General features: G+C 39.1%; 1 protein-coding gene across 2 annotated transcripts in view; it reads left to right on the top strand.

Annotated features, from left to right (window-relative positions):
• The window catches only part of LMTK2 (lemur tyrosine kinase 2), an 83,844-nt gene that overhangs the window by 47,390 nt on the left and 11,940 nt on the right, over positions 1–24,514 (top strand). Inside the window, exons 7-10 of one of the 2 annotated variants that reach the window (XM_030577220.1) lie at positions 6,336–6,469; positions 17,296–17,380; positions 22,244–22,365; positions 24,046–24,195. In XM_030577220.1, coding sequence (XP_030433080.1) covers positions 6,336–6,469; positions 17,296–17,380; positions 22,244–22,365; positions 24,046–24,195 — 491 coding nt within the window. The remainder of the gene's footprint in view (positions 1–6,335; positions 6,470–17,295; positions 17,381–22,243; positions 22,366–24,045; positions 24,196–24,514) is intronic. The other variant, XM_030577221.1, reaches the window with a different exon arrangement.

Raw genomic sequence — 24,514 nt, forward strand, 5'->3', positions numbered from 1 at the left:
GCTGCATTACTTAGAGTGATAAAGCCATGAGTAAGTAACATGTGTCATCTCAAGTGAATCCCAGAAAAGTCATTATAAAGCCACATACAAGTTGTTTTTGTGTCCTCCTTTACTGATACTTTTTATATTGCTTCTTGGAAGGTAGATTGCCAGAGATCTTCTCTAGATGGAGAGTCAGTACATGGCTGTAAATTTATAGCGCACTAGCATGCGGTGCATGAACTGTCTGTGTGGACCTTGCTACTGCTCATTAAAAGTTCACTAGTGCTCTCTGATCTGAGATCAAAGCACACTAAGGAACTTACAGAGCACGGCAATAGAGTCCACATGGATGGTTAGTATGTGGCACACTGATGTACTGTAGATTACCCCCCAACTTACTGTGCACTGACTCTCCCTTTTGATAAACCCTTAGTTATTGTTTACAGTGATTAATTAAAAATAGCTCATCTATAAAACATGGTTTTATATAAAACATGTATAGCTAAATTATTTACTAAATGAGAGCCATATAGTCCATTTTTCTCCCTAAATTTTAAATATGAGTATCAGAAACTCCTATTCAGTGCACTTGAAACACATTCTAGGACTTTAATTCAGCTGGAGCAAACCATAAATGAACAGTTGCTGTTTATTCTGAATGATAGTTTCACAAAGGACATACTAACTGTTACTCTTGCATCTTGCTGCCATCTAGAGCTAATTAGGCAGTTCTGTTCAATGCTTTTTTAACATGTAATTTGAAACTGAATTGTAAAAGTGAGGATACTATTTGCTTAGTGAACTAAATTTTAGATTCTGTGTGTTCCCTGGCAAGGTAAGTAAACCAGATGCATATGTCGATATATACACTGTCTATGGAATATAATTCACATACCAAATTAAAACAATTGTCTAATCATACATTTAATGCAAGCATTAGGAAAAAAAATTACTGTTCTAAAAGACTAATTCTATAGCACAATGAAAATGTCAAATATTTCAAACTTTATGAAATTAGCAATGAAAACAGGGCAGAAGAAGAGATTATAATGAAGGACCCGATGTACCATAATAGAAAAGCTACATGATTGCTTTAATTATAAGTAGTTATACTGATTTAAAACAAAGGATTTATACTACACTTCTTGTAAAAGCAGATGTGGATAGAATAGTAACTTGTACTGTAGACATAATTTTAATGTCCAGATTATTTAAAGTAATTTGTTTTAAACAGGAATGGCGGCTGCTTATTTTTTTAACAATCCTTATTTAGTAAGTTCTCCATTGCCACATCATTCATCATGCAGTACGCTGCTACCTCAATGTAACGCCACCCGATGTAACATGAATTTGGATATAACGCAGTAAAGCAGTGCTCTTCGGGGGTGGGGCTGCACATGCCGGTGGATCAGACCAAGTTCAATATAACATGGTTTCACCTATAATGCGGTAGGATTTTTTGGCTCCCAAGGACAGTGTTATATCAAGGTAGAGGTGTATTAGATGAAAATGACATGTTAGTAACCCTTTTCATAACCTATATGTCCATGACACCATGCGTGAATACCTAGGAAGGAGTATCATAGAAAGGGATCTGGGCATCATAGTGGATCACAAGCTAAATATGAGTGAACAGTGTTGCAAAAAAAGCAAATATTCTGGGATGTATTAGCGGGAGTGTTGTAAGCAAGACACGAGAAGTACTGTAATTCTTCCACTGTACTCAGCACAGGTTAGGTCTCTACTGGACTATTGTGTTCAGTTCTGGGCGCCGCATTTCAGGAAAGATGTGGACAAATGGGAGAAAGTCCAGAGAAGAGCAACAAAAATGATTAAAGGTCTAGAAAATCTGCCCTATGATAGAATATTGAACAAATTAGGTTTGTTTTAGTTTGGAGAAGAAAAGACTGAGAGAGGACACAAGTTTTCAAATACATAAAAGCTTGTTACAAGGAGGAGGGAGAAAAATTGTTCTCGTTAACCTCTGAGGATAGGACAAGAAGCAATGGGCTTAAACTGCAGCAAGGAAGGTGGTTTAGGTTGGACATTAGGAAACATTCCTAACTCTCAGGGTAAGTTAAGCATGGAATAAATTGCCTAGGGGTGTTGTGGAATCTCCATCATTGGGAGATTTTTAAGAGCAGGTTAGATGAATACCTGTTAGGGATGGTCTAGTTAATACTTAGTCCTGCCATGAGTGCTGGGGCTAGACTAGATAACCTCTCGAGGTCCCTTCCAGTCCTATGATTCTTAACTTGGGTATTCATATAACATACAACCAGTTAAGATCTTTGAGTAAATTAATTCTAGTGACATTTCAGCCAAGTATGTATATAAGTGTATGCTGCATTCCTGGCTGTGTTCCAAATGATTCATTATGTAGGAGTATCTTACCTTCTGCAGGACTGGAGCAGTGTACCCACCCAGCATTGTTGTAGGATATGCCTATAAAAGACTACAAAGACGATAGCACCATAGTTATGTCAGCATCTCTATGCTGGCATAGCCCCATAGTGTAGATGCAGTCTACACTGACAGAAGGTGTTTTTCTGTTGGTATATGAATACCACTTCCCCGGAAACTAACTATTGATGGATGCCCCCTTCTGTTGGCATAGTTATAGTTACACTGCAGATTATGGTTCCATAGCTACATTGGCCAGGGGTTGGTTTTGTTTCACACCCTTGACCAATATAGCTATGCTGATATAACTTTCCAGTGTAGAACAGGCTCTAGATACCTTACAAGATCATCATAAATTCAGTTAAAACAGCTGTTTCTGCATAAGCCATCGGCATTTGTACATTAATTTAGTCCTTCCCAGCATAATTCCAATAACTGACATTTATTTCCACAAAATACAAAAATAAGTAAATTGAGCATCATTTTCTTTTACTACTAAGTCATTAGTATTGTTTGCCCAAACCCTTACTGAAAATGAATCACTAAAATGTTTTGAGTTGATAAGGTATTGTTTGGCTTGATATTGTTTTCTGTGTACCTTTTATTATCACCTGCGTATTGACAATGTTAGTTGATGCTGAGACCTTTTCTTTGCTTAGCATAAATCTCTAATCAAGAGTTTATAGATATCATTTGCACTGACTTTCATTTTTTGGAAATGAACCAGGTTGATATATATGAAGTTTAGAGGACTGCAAATATCAGTGTTTTGAAAGACAAAACTTGAGCATGCACAGTCTTTAAAGATCAGCAGCTGCGAAGGGCTTAGTTTTGTTTACCATCTTTTTTTCCTGGAAGAGATGTTTGTGATTAGTCCTAAAATGATAAATACAAGACAAATATTTGGATTTAATAACAATTTTATTGCAGCTTAGTGTTGAAGTTGTGACTTCATATCTTTATAAACAAGACAAATGTATTTTTGTGCTAGAAATGAAACTTCAAATGGTCACCTTAAAATGTGGGTGATACTGGCTCAGTGGATTACAGAACTGTAGTTGGGTTAGTATTATATACTGCTATGAAGGACACAGTTTCCTCTTTACACAGCTCTTCATCTAATCTGCATTCCTCCTTCTCAGCTCAGCAGGCTCCTTGCCCATTAATTCTCTCTGGTCTATTTTTTTGTTCCCTCTGTATTGAAATCAGGCTGGTTTGTCCTCCATGCTGCCTGGGGTCCAGCTGGAGAAAGTTATTTAGAGTAAAGGAGAAGCAGTGCCTGTTCCAGAGTGGCCATTACAGGGAAAGACTCCTGCTTGGTTATAGAGTCCTGCAACCCAACTCAAATCAGATTTCAAGTGTTGGGTCAGGTGGGAAAACAACTAGACCCCATCTGGTTGGAACGGTGGTGGCTGCATGCCGTGCTGGCTGCTGACATCTTGCTATGTTGTGTGCACAGCAGAGTGAGTGTGCCGAGGAGTCTCAGCACCCCCCACCCTGCAGTACACACACTGCAGCAGAGGATGGTGGATGGAAGGAACAGGGCACACAGCCACCACTGGGACAACCCCATGGGAGGAGGTGACAATGGCACTGACTTAGGTTCTTGGGGAAGAGTTGAATCGTACAGGCGTGGGTCTGGGCTGGGCTTAAAAATTAGTCTCCGGCAGAGCTCTACTTTGCTCCTGTAGCATGCTCAGTCATTATGTAATAGTGAATGTGCAGTCTGGTCAATGCTAGAAGCTGAGAGAGACTCAAATATGCTCGGCTCAAATATGCTCAGCACAAATGGAATCTTATAGAAGTGTAGGGCTGGAAGGGACCTTGAGAGGTCATCTAGTGCACACACCTCCATGTTAAGGCAGGACAGAGTATATCTAGACCATCCGTGGCAGGAGTTTGTCTAAACTCTTTTTAAATTCTTGGAAACCTATTACAATACTTAATACTTTTTTCCTAATCTCTTCCCTGTCTCCTTTGCTGCAATTTAAGCCAATTACTTCTTGTGCTACCTTTAGTGAACATAAGGACTGTGATCCATTGTTCTCTAACACATTTGGAGACTATCAGGTTCTCCCTGCAGTCTCCTTTTTTCCAAGATAAAACTTATTCAGTTTTTTTAACCTTTCCTCATAGATCATGTTTTCTGTACCTTTAATCATTTTTGTTGCTCTCCTTGTTCCTACACATTTTTATTTCATCTTTCTTGCTCCTATTGTATTTCTAGAATCTATTGCCTTTTATGTCCCTTTCTAGTTGTAATTCATTTCATGCTGTAGCCTTTCTGATTTTTGTCCCTACATGCTCGTGCAATTCTTTTGTACCTGTCTTTAGTAATTTCTCCATGTTCCCACTTTTTGTAGGATTCTTTTTTTATTTTCAGGTCATTAGAGCTCCTGATGCAGCCATGTAAGTCTCTTACTGTTCTTCATATTTTTCCTTCACATTGCGATAGTTTGCTGTTGTGCCTTATATATTGTCACTTTGAGAATCTGCAGGCTCTCCTGAACCTCTTTGATTTTGTTCCCATGGAACCCTACCTACCAGTCCTTGGAATTTGTTAGTTTGGTTTTTTGAAGTGCTTTGGAGATTTTAGCTGGTAAAATCAAAGAAGTCTCTACTTATCAAATGAATTGAAGTTTTTCAAAGGCTTGGAACTTGGCCAAATTTAGGCACATTTTCAATGGGTGGCAAAGTCACATACCTGACACATAAGCTATACCCTGCCAAATTTCAAGTCACTGATCCAAAGCGTATGGTACAGAGCTGTTTTAAAAAAATGGTCCCCAGAATTTAAGATGGACAAAACATTTTTATCTGAGCTTCCTTCTTGGAAACAAGAGAACTATTTTGGCTGAAATTATTTGGAAAACTTCAGCCTGAGGCAGACACCTGGGCATCTAAAATTTCAGCCCAAGTGGTTGGTCTGACAAAGTTATAAATAACTGCAACAGGATCTTGTGATGGGAAGAATTGGGCAGGCTTAGTAGGTGGTGCTGCCAGCCCCACCTGAAATGAATTCCTCTTTGTGCTTTTTGCCTGTTTGTTGAATTGAATCTTATTGTGATCTACCAAAGACACTCTAGCACTGCGAAGTCTAGTGCTGGTAACTCTCTAAATCCAAACATAGGAGTTATAGTGTCATTTTGGAGAGATTTAGACTTTCACCTTTATTACTGGATACAATTAATGTATTCTTGCTTCTGGACACTTTTGATAAACTGGTTAATTTTGTTTGAATGTTTAAGAACATTATTGTAAACTATCTTCTCAATTGCCAAATGTTTCTAGCAGAGTTTATGGCAAGGACTTTACCATTTTTATATGATTTCCTTTGTTACATCTGGTCCAAACTCATAAACCAAACCAGATGGAGCCCTCCTATGGACTCATTCACCTGTGTACCGTTTATTCACAGTATCACTTAGGTTCCATCCACATTCTGTCCTCCTGTGGTACCTGAATTCTCAGACTAGGAAGGTGGCAAATAAGGCATGCAATTGACATTGAAAGACCTGGCCAGTTGGGGATCTCTTGTGTTTCCCCACTTCCAAGGTCAGCTCTGCTGGTTTACAGAATGTTGTCTTTAGATGGCTTCACACCTGTCTCTTTGTGGTAGCACAAGGCCATCAAGCCATATTTTTCATTTTAAGTGTTATTGCTGTACATTATATACATATGAAAAAGTGATCTAGAGTGTGTGCTGAATGACTTGAAATGAAATATCCTTAAAAGAAAAGTATCATATGCCTTAGATGCCTTCTGTAAGAATACCAATAGAATAGACACTTGAAACTGATGAGGAGACTCTTTATTAAGCACTTGTTTTTTAAATACTAATAATAACCTTGTTGACTAATGAGGACTAATGTTTTGTTGCTTCTTCATTAAGTATCTGGGTGCAGCCAATGTAAGAGATAGTTGATAAGAATTTCCATCTTGTTTTACAGGGTGACCTAAAAACCTATCTCTTCAATGAGCAGGAGCATATTAATGGAGATTCACAAATAATGCTGCTACAGAGAATGGCATGTGAGATCGCTGCTGGACTTGCCATAATGCATAAACATAATTTTGTGCATAGGTATGCTTTCCAAATAAGTAAGAATGTTTGTTATGCTGCACTCCAAAACTCATGTAGACTTTTCTTTAAGTATCATGATTGAAATAAAAGCAATATGTATCAAAGTAAAAAGATATTCTATAAGGTATGATTCTGAATCAGTTAGACGATGATTTCCTTCGTTAAGAAGGGTTGATTTGTATTCATTGAGTTGGAAACTAAATTGTAGTATTTAAAGCCTATAACTCATAATTGATGAAATGCTGCAGAACTAGACTCCAAGTGGCGAAGTAGATGTCTCTGCTACCATGTGGAAGAACTAGCTGTACAAACAACTTGAAAAAAAAAATTGAGTTTGAGATGGTCTCTGGACATTCCTCCTTCATCTGGTTGAGCACCGGTGTATTGCTGTGATGTATGAAGGAAGTATGAGCATAATGGTTGTGTTCTGCAGATGATCTCTGTATCCGCTTAAAGGGTCAACAATTGCTTAAGTTGACTGACTGAGCAAGAATTTCAGAATCATTTTGTCTTAATGAATTTCCCCAAGACTGAGCATCTATGTAAATAGTATTGTCAAGGAAGCTTATTAAATCTCATGATTCCAGATACTGCATACTGTCAAATCTTACTACAGACCTTAAATCTTAACCCTAAAAATGCCAGTTTATAGGGCAATAGAAAATATATGTCCCAAAACAGCATGGCCCAGCTAGAGAATAACTGGAAATAACTGCAAGGTAATTGCTTTCATGTCATTTCAAAAATTGCTTTTACTTTTTAAAAATCACCAGTTAAGTGTAAGACTTAGCTATAGAGCTGTATACTTTATTATGAAAGCTCTTAAAACTTAGAGCTTTAACTTGAATGCAACCATTAATCAGTTTCATTACTAAAATGGAGTAAACTGGTTAAGATTGCATTACAAGGTGAAAGGTTTGCATTAGATCCAATTTATGCCATTTTTTTGTTTGTAGGGTAAGGAGATGAGGTTAATTGGTCCTTTAGCCAAATTCAGCTTCAGTTTAAGCAGTGCAATTCCACTTAATTTACAACAGACTTCTATAACATTTTCTTCAAATTACATTTTTACTCAGTTGAATAGCTAGAGTTTCAAAAGATTATATGAAGTATAAGTGATCTATTCTGACTTTTTTTAAATCTTGGAAAAAGTAATATGGAATTTTTCCTTTCCTTGCTGGCTTAACTGCATCTAGTGCAGGGAATAGTATTTGAAAGTGGAACAGTGGAGGTGTCAAACTGGAAAAACCTTCATCTATGTATGATGAAACTAAATACAAGGGAATATCATAAGGAACAAGATTAATTGAGGAGAGACTTGCTCCTGTGTTTATTAGTCGTACGTTCTGAAATAGCAAATCTGACAGTCTTCAAGTCCTGTCTGATTCTGTAGCTGTAGTTCTAATATAACACACCATTCCCAGCCTTCATTGGCTAGAAGCCTAGGACTTTCTGTTCCTTAGATTCAAGATTTCCCATGCAATATGTTGCTTTAATGCTGCTGGACCAATTCAACCCTGAATTTGAGTTGCTTCCATTGGTGTATTGGCAGTGTTATAAACAGCATATGTAGCTCAAACATGCATCTTAAAATAAAGACAAACCTAGAAAATAGAAACTGCTTTTTCTCTCAGTGAGTAAAGTAAGCCTAAATGGAAAGATGGCTGTGAATGTAAATCTGTTCCTCTGCTTATCTGATCTTTTCTACATGTTGAGAAAAGTAGGGGTTATTGAATTACACAACTCAAATAAATGGATGGGTGTCACAACTGTTACAGGAATATGATGAATATGCATTTTAAAGTTAGGGGTCATTTGATACTTGATTTTTTACCCTAGTCTGTACCTGTGCCTCAGAATTAGTGAGGCATAGATAATTTGTAAGTTCATTCATACTACCAATGATATTACATAGTTGCATGGCAACTGCTGACTTGATTTATGGAAGTACACAGTTTGTAAAATGTCAGGTTTGTCTTAAGTACTTTCCCATTCCTATCTTATGACCTACAGGAAGTCTGTTTTAAATTATACCTTGTACCTGGCTTATGTGTCTGTGTTTTTGCTTACATTGAAATACATTGTCTAATGACAGGAGGGAGATGAATGAAGGGAGTAGTAAATATGAAAGGTGGTGTGGTTTAATTTGTGCTCAGTGTATCCTCCTTTTTATTAATTGGGATTTTGAGCATATAAAAATACATCTAATTCATTTTTGTTAACATTTGTAGAGAACCTCTTTATTAATAGTAATAGGTCTGTGGACAAGATTATGGCAAGAGGTTTGATTTAGGTGGAGTAATGTAACACTTGAATTGGTGCTCCTGAAGATAGACCAGAGGTCGGCAACCTCTAGCACGCGGCTGGCCAGGGTAAGCACCCTGGCGGGCCGGGCCAAGCCAGTTTGTTTACCTGCCATGTCGGCAGGTTCAGCCGATCGTGGCTCCCACTGGTTGCGGTTCCCTGTCCCAGACCAGTGGGGGCAGCGCGAAGCACTGCGGGCAGAGGGATGTGCTGGCCGTGGCTTCCTGCTGCCCCCATTGGCCTGGGACAGCGATCCACAGTCAGTGGCAGCCGCGATTGACCAAACCTGCCCATGTAGCAGGTAAACAAACTGGCATAGCCCGCCACGGTGCTTACCCTGTCGAGCTGTTTGCTAGAGGTTGCTGACCCCTGAGATAGGCTAATAGTTCGGACAGAGTTCAGGCATGTGGTGTGCAAATTCCCCACAAAGCTTTACCAGTACATCTCTATTCTGACCTGAAATCCCCTTGCTATTTCAGTCCTGTGTTCTTTTTGATCAGATTGCCAATGTGCCAAATTATTGTGGTGACTCTGTGTGTAAATGTTCACTAAAGACAGATCTGAAATGACCAAATTTATTTTTGTTTGTGACCTAAAAGTACTATGCCTTGTTCTCCAGAAGTGGTATATGTCTTGAGGATACCTTTTACACATACATGAGCATGTTATGTTTCTAGTTGTTTGAGAGAGCAGAAGAACCTAAATGTACCAAAGCAAAATCTTTGCTCTACTTTCCCAAAAAAGATGTGGCATGCTTCTTGAGCTCTAACCACAGACTGTGATTACTAAGAGTTAAAAATAGAACACAAGGCATCCATTTTTCAGATAAGGTAGTCAGGTGCCAAAGGCATGTGTATATTTGGATACTTTAACAGAGCTTTTGGTTCAGTCTCTTCAGCATCCCAAGTAGTGCTTACACTGTGGATTTTCATGACTGGGATGGTAGGAGAGCACACAATGAATTATTTAGTATTTGCATGTTAATAATACTTTATTTTAGTTTGGTAGTACCAGTGGTAGATCCAAAAAGTATAATGTTCCCAAAACCTTTCTGGGAGGTATTACTGATCCTCAGCCTGAGCTGACTCACAGTATTGGTTGCTTGCAAGAACTTAAAAAAATTAAGGGTCATGATTGCTTCAGTTTAGAGGGTGCGGGGAAATAACTTGGCACCAGAATATTTTGAAGATATGTATATGCAGCAAAATACCATATTTTCCTGGTTTGTTCCAAAACTGGAATACTTCTAATAAGAATTTCCATTTATTCTAATGTTTGTTCCCAGGGGTTTGCACTGTAGTCCTGGTAGCTGTGAGAAGAATATGCATATGTTCATGCATTTTGTTTGGATAACTGGTCATGGGTTATCGCAGTTGCTTCAAGGTCATAAGAACCATAAGAACTATCAAGTGAAGAAAAACACTATTTTTAGTGCTCTCCCAATTTCTTACCATCTTCTGGATCCAGTTCAGCTGGGATAGTAATACATTGGAAAAGATAACTAGGATCAGAGGCAGTGACAATGCACTGCCAGTCATAAGTGGTGCTTTTAGGTCAGGATGCATCCTGTCAAGGCCTAGTAACTTAGGTTAAGCCAAACACCTGCTCAGTATTTAATAAACAGCATCCTGTCCTAGTAGTACTAATATAGAAACTAAGTGGCAGGTGGGCATTGTGCTTAGAATTCTTATCTGAACAAGCAAGAACAGAAATCAAGAACTTAAATAAGCTGGCCATCACCACCATCTCTTATCTATTCAAATCTGTCCACCTTGCACAATCTCAACAAGACAGCCAGTTGATTGAGACAAATGGTCCTCCCAGATGAATGGTAATTTAGTTGGTAGGTCTTTTAACAGATTTGCATCATCTGGAGGTCTGTCGCTAAACCTGTTCCTAACCTGGGTACAAGATTGTCCAGAGTTTTTTTTTTTTTTTTGCAGTAGTTGCTGCAAGCCATTGATGTTAACAATAGTTTATCTAGTGAGGTATTCAGTCTGAGATATTTTTCCTTTTCCCAGCTGGACTTGTTCTGTTGGTTCCCAGAAAGATCCATAATATTAGTGGGATTCCATTTTCAGATTGTAGCCCTGGTTATGAAGTATTCTTGCAATGTAACAGCATGTCTCAGTGCAAAAGAAAGACCCGTAGTCCAACACTCCTTGTTTTCTTAACAACTTTTCCCACCAGAAAGATTTATGATGACCATTTCAAAGGTATAATATATGAAGTAGGGCCAGGAACAAAATGGTGGCATTCCAAATTATTTATTCAATGAAGTACTCTATTGCCACTCCAAGACTTCCTACTAGCTCTGGATAAAGAACTAGCTGTTGAAGATTTTTCTATAATCAGTAGCAACGCTGATAGGACTAATTTTTTCAAGGTTACCTTTAGCCATTGGACCTGTAGTGGCTGTACTACTGTGTGGAGATGAAATATGCTCATTGGGATCCTGGAGCTCTTAATATATGATGCATGGACTCAAGATGCTTGCAAAATACTCAAACCCATTTTATAATAAAGCAAACACTATAAAACACAACGAGAGGAGACTGTCCGAAGCTAATCAGACCGTATTTAACAGAGTTTGGTTCTTTCAGCTAGGTTCCTTCACTTCTAAATACTTCCTCTGTTGCAGCTTCGGTCAGACTGAGGCTGTGTCCGTACTATAAGCTAGAAGTGTTATTTCCCCAGCTGTGTTCACATACTCACTCTAGCTCTCATCAAGCTAATGCAAGGATAAATAGCATAGGTGGTGGCAGCAGAGTCACAGCTGAATCATGACACACACAAACCTATTTGAAAGTGGTAGGTATGTACTTGGCATAGCCTAGCCAGACTTCTGCTGCCGCTTCCTGTGCTACTGGCGTTATGCTAATATTTATACTTGAGTTAGCTGGATGAAAGCTAGCACAAGTTTAAAGGTAGCCTGAGTGTCCTCCGGTAACAGTTCTAAGTGTTTCCCACCATGCACCAGTTGTAAAGGGGTGTACTCTTTCCCAGATAGTGCAAAACACAGAAAAAGGAGAAAATATAAGAGTAGAATTATGTTGGCAAGTGCCTTCATAGGCAAAGAAAATTAGAGAATTCGAATTTTGGGTTACTACTGTCAGAGAAAACTGTACAGGGATATTGCCCAATCCCACAATCCTTATACTGCAAAAATGCAGCTAGTTAGCTTGAGACAGATATGATGCATTATATTATAAAAATGTAGAAATGTAGGGCTGGAAGGAAACTCAGGAGCTCATCTATCCCATCTGCCCTGCACTGTGGCTAACCTGTTCTTAAAAACGTCCATGGGCAGGGATTCCAAAATATCCCTTGGCAACCTATTGCAGTATTTAACTAGGATACTAGGAAAAACTTTCTAATTATAAGCAAACTTAAATCTCCCTTTCTGCAGTTTGAGCAAATCATTTCTTGTCCTACCTTCAGTGGACATGGGAAAATAATTGTCACTGTTCTCTCTGTAACAATCCTTAACATATTTGAACTCTGTCAGATCCCCCCCCCCCCCAGTCTTCTTTCCTCAAGACTAAACATGCCATGTTTCACTTTTCTGCATAGGTCAGGTTTTCTAAACCTTGTGTCATTTTTGTTGCTCTCCTCTGCACCCTCTAATTTGTGCATACCTTTCCTGAAGTGTGATGCCCAGAATTGGACATACTACTCTAACTGAGTAAAAGGAATAATTATGTCCCATGTCTTACATATGACACTCCGGTTAAAACACTCCAGAATATTAGTTTTTTTCACAACTGCATTTTTTAGCTCATATTCAATTTGTGATCCACTATGACCCCCAGATTCTTTTCAGCAATGCTACTGCCTACTTAGTTATTCCGCATTTTGTATTTTATGCATTTAATCTTTGCCTTCCTAAGTGTAGTACTTTGCACTTGTCTTTATTTAAGTTCATCTTATTGATTTCAGACGAATTTTTCAATTTGTCAAGGTATTTTGAATTCTAATCCTGCCCTCCAAAGAGTTTGTGACTGTTCTGAGCTTGGTGTCATCCACAAATGTTATCCATTATCCAAACCATTAATGAAAATATTGAATAATACCAGACCCAGGACAGACCCCTGCGAGACCCCACTAGAAATGTCTTCCCAGTTTGACAGTGAACTGTTGATAACTGTTCAGTGTGGTCTTTCAATCACTGGGGCACCCACCTTGTAGTAATTTCATCTAGACCATATTTCACTAGTTTGCTTATGAGAATTTCATGCAGGACTGACAGAAGCCTTACTAAAACCAAGATATATCACCTCACAGCTTCCACCCTCTGTTAAGCCCGTAACCCTGTCAAAGAAGGAAATAGGTTGGTTTGGCATGATTTGCTCTTGACAAATCCATGCTCTTTATTCCTTATAACCCTATTATACCCATGGCGCATACAAATTGATTGTTTAATGTTATGTTCCAGTATCTTTCCAGGTATCGGGGTTAGGCTGACTAGTCTGTAATTCCCTCGGTCCTCTTTGTTCCCCTTTTTAAAGATAGATACTATGTTTGCCTTTCTCCAGTATGCTGGGACTTTCACCTATCCTTCATGAGTTCTTGAAGATAATTGCTAACAGTTCTGAGATTGCTTCCGTTACCGCATTCAGTATCCTAGGATGACTTTCATCATACCCTGCTGACTTGAATACATATCTTATCTATTCTTAACCTGTTCTTTCCCTGTTCTAGCTTGTGTTCCTTCCTCCTTGTTGTTAATAGTGACTTGAGTATCTGTTCACAATTAACTTTTTTAATGAAGATTGAAGCAAAGGCATGCATCTCATCCTGATTTGATGGTGATGTGTCTGAGATACTCCAGCAATGGGGGCAACTGACTTGACCCACTGTATAAGTTGCAGGAGAATTACGTTTGACTTCTGGGCTCAATATTTCTGTCCTTGGAACTGGGAGTATCATTGAGCATTAGCCTGCTAAACCCAGTGTTGTGAGTTCAATCCTTGAGGGGGCCATTTAGGGATCTGGGGCAAAAGTCTGTCTGGGGATTGGTCCTGCTTTGAGCAGGGGATTGGACTAGATGACCACCTGAGGTTCCTTCCAACTCTGATATTCTATGATTTCTATGTCACTGCTACAATTCCTCCAGCAGGGTAGGAATAGTATTGATGAGCTCCAAAAAAGCATCCCTTCCCTCAGCCAAGGAAAGTAGTGGATAAGAAGGGTTTTGTTTTAGAGCAGGGGCTGGAATATAAAAACTAGAGTCCTCAACGGAGGATGAATAGATGATGGCTCTTACATCCTCTAAGATTACCTGACAAGTAGAAAGCTTTTATTTTAATCTGTATTTAACAGTTTTGAATAATGACTTATAATAGTACCACCAGTCTTAACTGCCAATATGAGCAATGGTGCTGTAACACAAGAAACAACGGTTTTGCAATTATTAAATGAACAATTTTTTTTGCAAAATGTAGCTAAGTTTAGTAGATAACTGCCTGTGGACCTGCAAGACTGTCATTGCAAATGTTTATTTCTGGCAACACTATCCTGATGCTGTCAGAGTATGTGGTAAAGCTCCAGCATCAGTGATTTTGTTGTTAGTGGTAAATTCAAGCAGCTAGAACTGTATTCTATTAATATTTTCTTCCAGGGTTATTTTCCAGCTGTAGTTGCCTGAAATTAGATGGGGAATTTGTTGTGTGTGTAAATATAAATGCATTGACAAGTTGTCTGTCAAATGATGACATTTTCTAAAGATATTGTTAAAGGGGAACAAGTTCCCCCAGCTTAAAGGTGAAGAACGAAGTGCTAATATTTTTATGTGGAATCTTTTCCTTCAACTGCTACTGACTTACTATCATTAGCTGGAGCAGCTATAGCTACCTTACTGATCATGTGTATCTGTGATGAATTTATAATGGAAACTGGATATGAGTAGCGTTGGTGTTTCTCTAAGCTTTTGGGTTTGTTTCTTGTGAGACAACTTCTGTGCACCTCTACTTTTTTCCTTTGATAAATTGCCTTTTTATGGATAATTCAATTCAGTTCAAGGTATATTAATATTAACAGGAATTTAAGTGCAACTTAATCATTATGCAGAACATTGATTAGTTCTTATTTGTGTAACAAATTTGTGCTTCTGTTGAAAACCATTTCAAATGTTTAAATCTAGTATCTAAAACCTAAATTATTTGTATCTTCAGTTTTGACAGGAACTGTTACCATGGCAGAAATGAAATGTTAGGTGTGTCAAGTAAGAGGGTTCTTTTAGATAGAGTAGAAGAAGTGAGAACTCATGTGATGCGCAACTTGCTGTCAGTGGCATAAAATGATTGAACATACATTATTCAAACAGCTTTGTGGAGGGTGAGCATTTTTTTTAAGAGCATGCATAATTACAGGTGACCACAAGGGGGTAGTAACTGCTGCATTTTGAACTTTGTTTATAATGCTCAACAAAGTCAGTTCATTACTTTTTATTGTCTGGCTATACTCAAAGAAGGACAGGAGACGTTTGATATGTTTTTTTAATCAGGCCGCAACTTTATTATTAGATGTCTGGGACTATCTGGCAGATAAGTGTGCAGTGTGGTAACACCATGTTCATTCAATAACTTCCCTGGGGGTGTGGGTTCTGCCAGGTGCCCCTGACCCCACCCCTTTTTCCATCAAGGTGCCCCACCCTATCCAGTGCTGGGACCTTACCATCCACCCCCTGCATAGGAGGGTTAAGATGGGCGATAAGAAAGGGGAGTTGGCTCCCTGCTGTACCAATCATAGGAGCTCCAACTGCCCCTTCCCCTCGGTTCCATTCCTTTAATCAACACCTCCTTTTGAAGTCCTTTACCAAGCCATTTCTCCAGTCACTGTATACCTTCCCCATGGAGTACCTGCACTGAACATCCACCCCACTTACACAATGAGTTGTGACATATCGCCTAATTCCCTTCATGCCACATATCAACAAAGCCCTTCCCAAACTCACTGTGGGGATGGTGAAAACCTCCCAAATCTACCTAGGCCAATCTAGTGGTAAGGGAAAAATTCCTTCCCAGCCCCTCTAAAAAGGGGCAGCTACTGCAGTGCCCACAGCAGGCCTAGACCAAACCTGGTATTTCAGCACCTAAAGCGGAAGGAGCCTGCTCTGTGTAAAAGGGGGCTTCACTGCATGGGCTGCCCCTTTTAAACTCTTCCACTCATCCAGATTCCAGGGGATGAGTCAGTGTTTTCTCCTGTCTCCTTTTGCAGCAGTTTGACCTCTTGTCCCGCACCCAAGTCTTAAAGCACTGTTCCTTTCATTCTGCCAAATTCCCTGCCTCCCTGCTTAAAGGAGCGGTGCGGTCATTTTCAGCAATGCATGTTAGAAAGTTTATCATACTATTAGATGGTGGTAGATTTAATCACACTGATTATTCATTATTGGAAATCCTGGCATTTATTTTTCGTTTGGCACAGTGTGTTGTCACTTTCTAATATTCTGAGATTTGAATGACTTTGTGTTTTGTCTCTAGATTTGTCATATTCAAATGTGTTCAGATACTTCTGATACCTAAAAAATGTTGTGAAGGGCTTTCACTTAAGAGCATGCTTTGAAATGATTGTCGTATGCTAATAAACATGACCCACATCTGTGATTGAATAGATTCCCCCCCCCCCCCAACCAGTAGCTGTGGGAACCTTCAAAGTAGCCATGTGGTTGGTAATTTTAATTTTTTTTTGGTAGAATGGCTTTAAAATTTCTTGGAGGGAAAAAAACATTGATGGCAAAATATTCATCTTTTGGAATTACAGAAACAAGAAAATAAATTCATCTCAGGATTGCTCAGACTTCTAATACCTTAACTTCATGCACAGGGCATGATGACAAATTCAGGTTGTGACAGCACAATTCAACCACAACCTCCCCTGTGTATAAGGTACATAGTGGGCTAGTGCCTGGTCAGTGAAAGATTATAGAATGCTCTGATTGAGAGTATCCCCTCTGCAGCCTCCTCCATTGGGAGGAGTCCTTAGCAGGCACTAGCATTGCTTTCACTGGGGGATATCACCATCTGCCTTTCCTGTGGTGAATGCTCTGGGAGGTATAGTGAGGTGGGCTGGCATAAGGAGGAGTCATTTGTAGCTCCATGTACCACAAAAGTATATCTGGTCCAATAAGTCTGTTAATACCTACTCTTTATAAAGAGAGATGGATAACTTCTTAGGACATCAGCTGTTAAATTTACACTTCTAGAAGAATGATTGACAGAAGCATAAATGATCTCTACTGTTGCAGTGCAACATAATGTGATCTTTTGTTGGCTTGTGTGGCGTCTGAAATGCACTGAAAATGTAAACAAGAATAGTACTGAAAGGGCATGTAATATTTTGTGATTGCATTTTCTGTAGATTTTTGTGCATTTAACATCATAATTGGTCTTTAAGCTCTGGTATAGTCTGATGCTAAATTTAATTTCGTTACCTTAGCCAAGTTATTGATTTTTCTCTCAAACTTGTATTGAATATCCGTTTGTCTTGTTTTTGTTCTCATTACTGTACTCTTTGTTTTCCAGTGATTTAGCCTTAAGGAATTGCTTTCTTACATCTGATTTAAATGTAAAAGTAGGAGATTATGGAATAGGATTCAGTAGATACAAGGTAAGTCAATGTATCTGTTTTCTTTGCCTAAATAAATTTTAAAGAGATTCAGAGCAGCTTTAAATATATCGAATATATTTGGACTAAACACATTAAGGTTACAAACCCGTATTTTATGGGATGACTGCTTTTATGGGGTTATGATTTTGATCAGTTGCTTTACAAATTAGATAGTTGGTTTTCATATAGGTACAGGATGTATAAAACTTAACTGAATGTTAACACAATGACATCACTTATTAGAGAACTGATGAATGGATAGAGTTCTTAACATGACTAAAGTGTAATTGTGAAATGCACAGGGAGATGATGCTACAAAACCAAAAAACCCAGTAATAATGGGGGATTTCAGTTAACCCGATATTGCCTCGGTACGTGTCACCTCAGGACAAGATGCAGAGATAAAAGTTCTAGACACTGTTAATGACTGCTTCTTAAAGCAGTTAGTTTTGGAACCCACAAGGGGAGAGGCAAGTCTTAATTTAGTCTTAAGTGGAGCACAGAATCTGGTCCAGAGGTAAATATAGCTGAACCACTTGGTAATAATGACCACAATGTAATCAAATGTAACATCCTTGAAGGGGGGGGGGCAGACCAAAGAAACATTTAACTTCAAGGGGAACTACACAAAAATGACGACACTAGTTAAATGCAACTAAAAGGAGCAGTCATAAGTGAAATGCCTGCAAACTGCATGAAAACTATATATTTAAAACACCATAATAGAGGCACAGACTAAATGTATACACCAGTTACAACGAAAAAAAAAACCAAAACAGAAGACCAGAAAAATGCCACCAGGGCTAAAAGCAGAGTAAAAGAGGTGGTGTTAGAGGCAAAAATGCATCCTTTAAAAACAGGAAGTCAAATCCTACTGAAGAAAATGGAAAGGAGCATAAACTCTGGCAAGTCAAGTGTAAGTGTATAGATAGGCAGGCCAAAAAAGAATATGAAAAGCAACCAGTAAAAGACATATGAACTAATAGCAAAAAAAATTAAGTACATAAGCAGGAAGACTGCCAAACAATCAGTGGGGGTTGTTGGCTGACTTAGGTACCAATGAGCACTCAAGAAAGACATGGCCATTGCAGAGAAGCTAAATGAGTTCTTTGCATTTATCTTCACTGCAGAGGATGTGAGATGTGAAGATTCCTATGCCTAAGCCATTCTTTTTCGGTGAGAAATCTGAGGAACTGTCCCAGATTGAGGTGTCAGTAGAGGAGGCTTTGGAACAAATTGATAAATTAAACAGTAATAAGTCACCAGGACCAAATGGTATTTATCCAAGAGTTCTGAAGGAACTCAGATATGAAATTGCAGAACTGTGGTATGTAACCTATCACTTAAATCAGCCTCTGTACCAGATGACTGGAGGAACGTGTGACAAAGTTCCTCCTCTGCCTTTGGGGGTCCTGCGCTTATTGGCGGATTTGCTTGCCTCAGAGATTCATGGCAGCCCTAAGTTTGGCCACTTCTGCTAATGGCTCAAACCTGCCGTTCACTCAGCTAACCTCATCACTGGCCAGCATGGGGAAAAGAAAGGAGAACAATCCCCACAGTCTCTGCTGATCCACCTAGTGGGTCAGGGGACAGACCAGGGACCTTCCCCTCTGGTGGGACCCACAGTCCAGGTCAACTCCTCTATATCCAATATGGGGGAGTGGGATGGGGGGAACCCAGGCCCACCCTCTACTCCAGGTTCCAGCCCAGAGCCCTGTGGATCACAGCTATCTACAGTGTTTCATGTGACAGCTACAACTCCCTGGGCTACTTCCCCATAGCCGCCTCCCCTTCTTTATCCTTACCACCGGACCTTGCTTCTGATGCCAGATAGCATTTGTACTCCTCAGTCCTCCAGCAGCACACCCTCTCACTTCCCACTCCTTAGGCACACCTCACTGACTGAAGTGAGGTCCTTTTTTAAACCACATGCCCTGATTAGCCTGCCTGTCTTAATTGATTCTGTAGTGTCTTAATTGGCTCCAGGTGTCCTAATTAGCCTGCCTGCCTTAACTGCTTCCAGCAAGTTCCTGATTGTTCTGGAACTGCCCTTGTTACCTTACCCAGGGAAAAGGGACCTGCTTAATTGGGGGGCTAATATACCTGCCTTCTATCGCTCTCCTGTAGCCATCTGGCCTGATCCTGTCACAAAAGCTAATGAAGCACTAATTTTTAAAAAAGGCTCCTGAGGTGATCTTTGCAATTAAAGGCTGATTTCAGTACCAGGCAAATTGTTTGAAATTATAGTAAAGAACAGAATTATCAGACACACAGATGAACATGATATGTTGGGGAAGAGTCAGCATGGCTTTTGTGCTTTGGGAAATCATGCCTCACCAATCTATTAGAATTCTTTGGGTGGGTCAAGGGCGATCCAGTGGATATAGTTTATTTGGACTTTCAGAAAGCTTTTGAGTAGGTCCAACACCAAAGGCTCTTAAGCAGAGTAATCAGTCATGGGATAAGAGGAAAGGTCCTCTTGTGGATCAGTAACTGGTTAAATGATAAGAAACAAAGGGTAGGAATAAATGCTCAGTTGTCACACTGGAAAGTGGTAAATAGCGGGGTCCTCACTGGTCCCTGTACAGATCCATGGCTGTTCAACATATTCAAATGATCTGGACAAAGGGGTAAACAGTGAGGTGGCCAAGTTTGCAGGTCATACTAAATTACTCAAAGTAGTCAAGTCCTATTTGCCTGCCTGCCTGCAAAGAGTTACAAAGGGATCTCACAAAATTGACTGACTCAGCAACAAAATGGCAGATGAAATTCAGTGTCGATAAGTGGAAAGTAATGCACATTGGGGAAAAAAAATCCCAATGATACATAGAACACACCATTTTGTAACTTGACTGTCACCATTCAAGAAAGAGAGCGTGGAGTCATCATTGATAGTTCTCTGAAAACATCTGCTTAATGTGAAGTGGTAGTCAAATAAGCTGTAAAATAAACAATGTTAGGAACCATTAGAAAAGGAATTGATAATAAGACAGAAAATGTCATAACACCACTATATAAAACTGTGGTATACCCACACTTTGAATACTACATCTAGTTCTGATCACCTCCTCTCAAAAAAGACTTACTAAAATTAGAAAAGATGCAGAGATGAGCAACAACGTTTAGGGGTATGGAATAGCTTCCATATGAGGAGAGATTAAAAAACTGGGACTGTTCAGCATGGAAAAGAGCTGACTGAGGGGGTAAGGCTACTATTTAGTCATGGAGGTCACCGAATCTGTCACTTCCAGCGATGTCCGTGACTTCAGTGGTGGGGAACTGCAGGGTCCCCTGCCGGGGCTGGGAGCTGCGGGGAACCCCAGGGTGGCAGGGGAACCCCCAAGTTCCTGGCAGCTGGGGGCGGCGGAGGAATCCCTGAGTTCCTGGCAGCCGAGGGGCCCCATGCTCAGAGTGGTTGGGGTACCCCACAGCTCCTGACTGACGTGGGAAGCCAAGGACACCCCACAGCTCCCTGCCCCCATGGGCATGGGGGGATCCATGGAGCTGCAGGTGGCAGGGGTACCCCACTGCCCCCAGCTGCTGTGCGGGTAGCTTCTAGCCCTGCACAGCTTCCCTGTTTCAGGTGGTATGAGGAATCCGCAGATCCTCATTTTGTCCCAGATATTTTTAGTAAAAGTCACGGACAGGTCATGGCTTCTGTGAATTTTTCTGTTTTTGCTCGTCACCTGTCCCTGACTTTTACTAAAAATATCCATGACAAAATCTTAGCCTTAATCATGAGTTCTGTGCAGAAAGTTAACAGGGGAGGTGTTGTCTACCTTTCTAGCTCACAAACCAGGGGTCACCCAATAAATTAGCAGGCAACTGGTTTAAAACACATATAAGGAGGTATTTCTTCACACAACATGCCGTCAACCTGTGGAACTCATTGCCAAGGGATGTTGTGAAGACCAAAAGTATAACTGCTTTCTAAAAACATTTAAATAAATTCATAGAGGATAGGTCTATCCAGGGCTATTAGCCAAGATAGTGAGAAATACAACCCCATGCTGTTGGTTTCTGTCTTTAAACCTCTGACTGCTAGAAGCTGGGACTAGATGACGGGATGGATCATTGGTTAAATTGCTCTGTTCTGTTCATTTCTCCTGAAGCATCTGGCACCATCCACTTTTGGAAGACTATACTGGGCTAGGTGGACTATATGTCTGACCCAGCATGGCCATTCTTATGTTCTTAAACTTCAACTTACCATTTAGGCTTGCATGCCCCATCCTACAAGAGTCCTAAAATGAAAGAATGCAGGGGATGATGTAGAATTTAAACTTTTATTAAACAAGATATGCATTAAAGTCAAGGTAAAACAATTTTAAATAATATTGTTTGAAATTAAGTGTTCGTAATATTTCATATTAATTCAAACTATTATACTCAACAAATTGGGTAGAGGAGGGAGAAGGGAATGTCAATTGAAATCCATTTTCTTACTTAATCAATTTTCTAAGTATTTTCGATACCAAACTATTTCTAAATGTTTTTACTATGTTGAGAATTGTTCTCTCAATACAAATTGATTGAACTTTGAAATACACTTGTGGAAGATATTCTTGTTCAATAGGGACCTCTCTGCTGCGTAGAAAATTACCTTAATTTTTTATGGTGAGAAGGATGCTGAGATCACTTACTCTCTGTGTAATCATTTTATAGAAAGATTTAAGGACCTTCAGAGAATATTTACTTGCGCTTCTGCTGAAAGAAAATATTGAGAAGAAAGGAAGAGGCTACAAACATCTCTTAATGAGAGAAATCAGGGATACAGACAAATTAAAAAACAAACCTTGAAGCCCCTAGAAAGTGTAAACCTCGGATTAGCTTTTATTTTAGTTTTCTTTTTGTCATCACTAGGAGGATTATGTTGAGACAGATGAGAAGAAGTTTGTTCCTCTTCGATGGATTGCACCTGAGCTAGTAACAAGCTTTCAAGACAGATTGTTAGCAGCAGAGCAAACCAAGTATAGTAACATATGGTATGTAGTAGACTTTTAAATATTTGAAAGAATTGGAGTTCATACATTTTTCAGTGTAAAATACACCATTATTAATCAGTGTATTTTCATTGTAAAGAATGCACTGAATGGACTGACGGTTTGATTTGCTGGATTTAATATTCTGCTATCATTCATTTTCTAGGAATTTTTCAGATTAATCTTTATTGGCTTGAAATTGTACTTAACACTCTAAATTTGCTGTTAAGTGGTTCTAACATCAAAATAAAATTATGGAAATATATTTAGCAGAACAGGTTTTTACATTTCAGTTGTAAAAGAAATACTTGCTGTATGCAAGGCAAACATTTGCCAGCAGTTAATAAGAAGTGAAACAGCAAATTATTCAGTCATTAAGGTAACTGCCATTGATAATGTAGAAAGTTTTGATAGTGGTGGCCAAAATATTATTCATGTGTCACATGTGGTCTTGGCACAATATACTACAGTAGAGCTTTAACATTTGTGTTCCACAATATAACATTCATCTCACAGAAGTGAAGTTAAATACATTCACTTGCTCCCATTTGCATTGGTTGTTGCCATGGGTTAATAAGCATGGCCTGCAAAGAATCTAGGCTATGGGTAAAATTTTCAAAATCACCTAAGTTCTATCTTCAAAGTCTTATTTCTTTCAGTGATATTTTAGGCTTCTAAATTACTTTGAAAAAGGGACATTGGCTCCTGAGTCACTTAAGTGCTCTTCAAGATTTTACCCAAAATCCTATTTTCCTATTTTACCTAGACAGTAGAATAAAAGGCATTGAATAGTAGAATAAGATGATTTTCTGCTTATTGCACTAGTCAGAAAGCAGGTGACCTGTGACAGTAATGGCTCCAAGCCTCAGTTTGTAATATCTGTTCATCTTACATGCCAGATCCTCAGATAAGACATTGTGCTATTATGAGCCTATGCAGTTAAACTTTAAGCATTCCAAGTGAAACTCTGGTGGCTAGTCTATGCATCATACATGCTAGATACTTCAGGGTGGTGGTGGTTGTTTTTTATAGGTAAGCATCAGATCTTAATATTACTGGTATTTTAACGTTTCTGGGTTTTGTTTTGTTTTTTTTTTTCAGAGATAGGGATAAGAGGGCAGGTTGGCCAGGGTGGTAGTTCCTCATATTTTAAGGGATAAATTGCTCTGAATAGAGATTTTAGATAGGGTGAGGGTTAAGGTGTCGCTGTATATGTTTCTGCCATAACTCATTATGACTTTGTTTATAACATTTATTTTACACAGCTGAGCAAGAAATGCTGCACTTTGCACTTAAAACAAATTTGTCCAGTGCAATGCAGGGGGATAGGCTGACCCTCGCCAGGACAGAAATTAAATAAAAATAATTCTTATAGTAGAACTCCCTTAAGGTTCTTATGTTCCATAGGCTAAGGATTTTGATTTTTGTTGCATTAGCAACAGGCTGAATTGGAGCTGTCATATATATACACCTGTTCTATGCTTCTTGAGTAGAGGAGGGTTTGCTAAAAGCTGGCATCCGTAGGGTTGTCTAGGTGCTCATTCAAAACAAAATCTGTCTTGATTTTAATCTTTCATGGGCATGTGTGTCTCACATCTAGTACAAGAGACAGGCTACTATATAGTATGTCAATACAAATAATAAAAAACTGTTTAATAGAAAACTGTCACTTCTCTTTTTCAGGTCACTGGGTATAACATTGTGGGAGCTTTTTGACAATGCTGCTCAGCCTTATTCACACTTTTCTGACAGAGAAGTTCTAATCCAGGTCATAAAAGAGAAACTTGTTAAACTCTCTAAGCCACATCTGGAACAGCCATATTCTGATAGATGGTAATTTTCTTTTTAGACTCTTTCTATTTAAAAAAACCCTCTGAACTGTTCGAGGTTTCTTAAATGTAATTTTTATACTGTCAAAAATAAGTCAGAAGAGCTGCATGTTCATATATTTTGGGAAAAGTGATTCTAGCTAACAAGCAAAAGGAATTGCAACAGATAAGGAAAGCATTTTTGCAAAATATATGAATACAAAAGGAAACATCTTGAGTTTAATTGCCTGATGTAAAGTAATGAACTGAAAAGTGTAGCCTGTCCATGCAGTGAATGGAAGGGGAATGCAGTTATTTTTGTATATTGTAACTGTTGAAAATAT

Source organism: Gopherus evgoodei, chromosome 10 (genome assembly GCF_007399415.2).
Source record: "Gopherus evgoodei ecotype Sinaloan lineage chromosome 10, rGopEvg1_v1.p, whole genome shotgun sequence".
NCBI classification, from domain to species: Eukaryota; Metazoa; Chordata; order Testudines; family Testudinidae; genus Gopherus; species Gopherus evgoodei.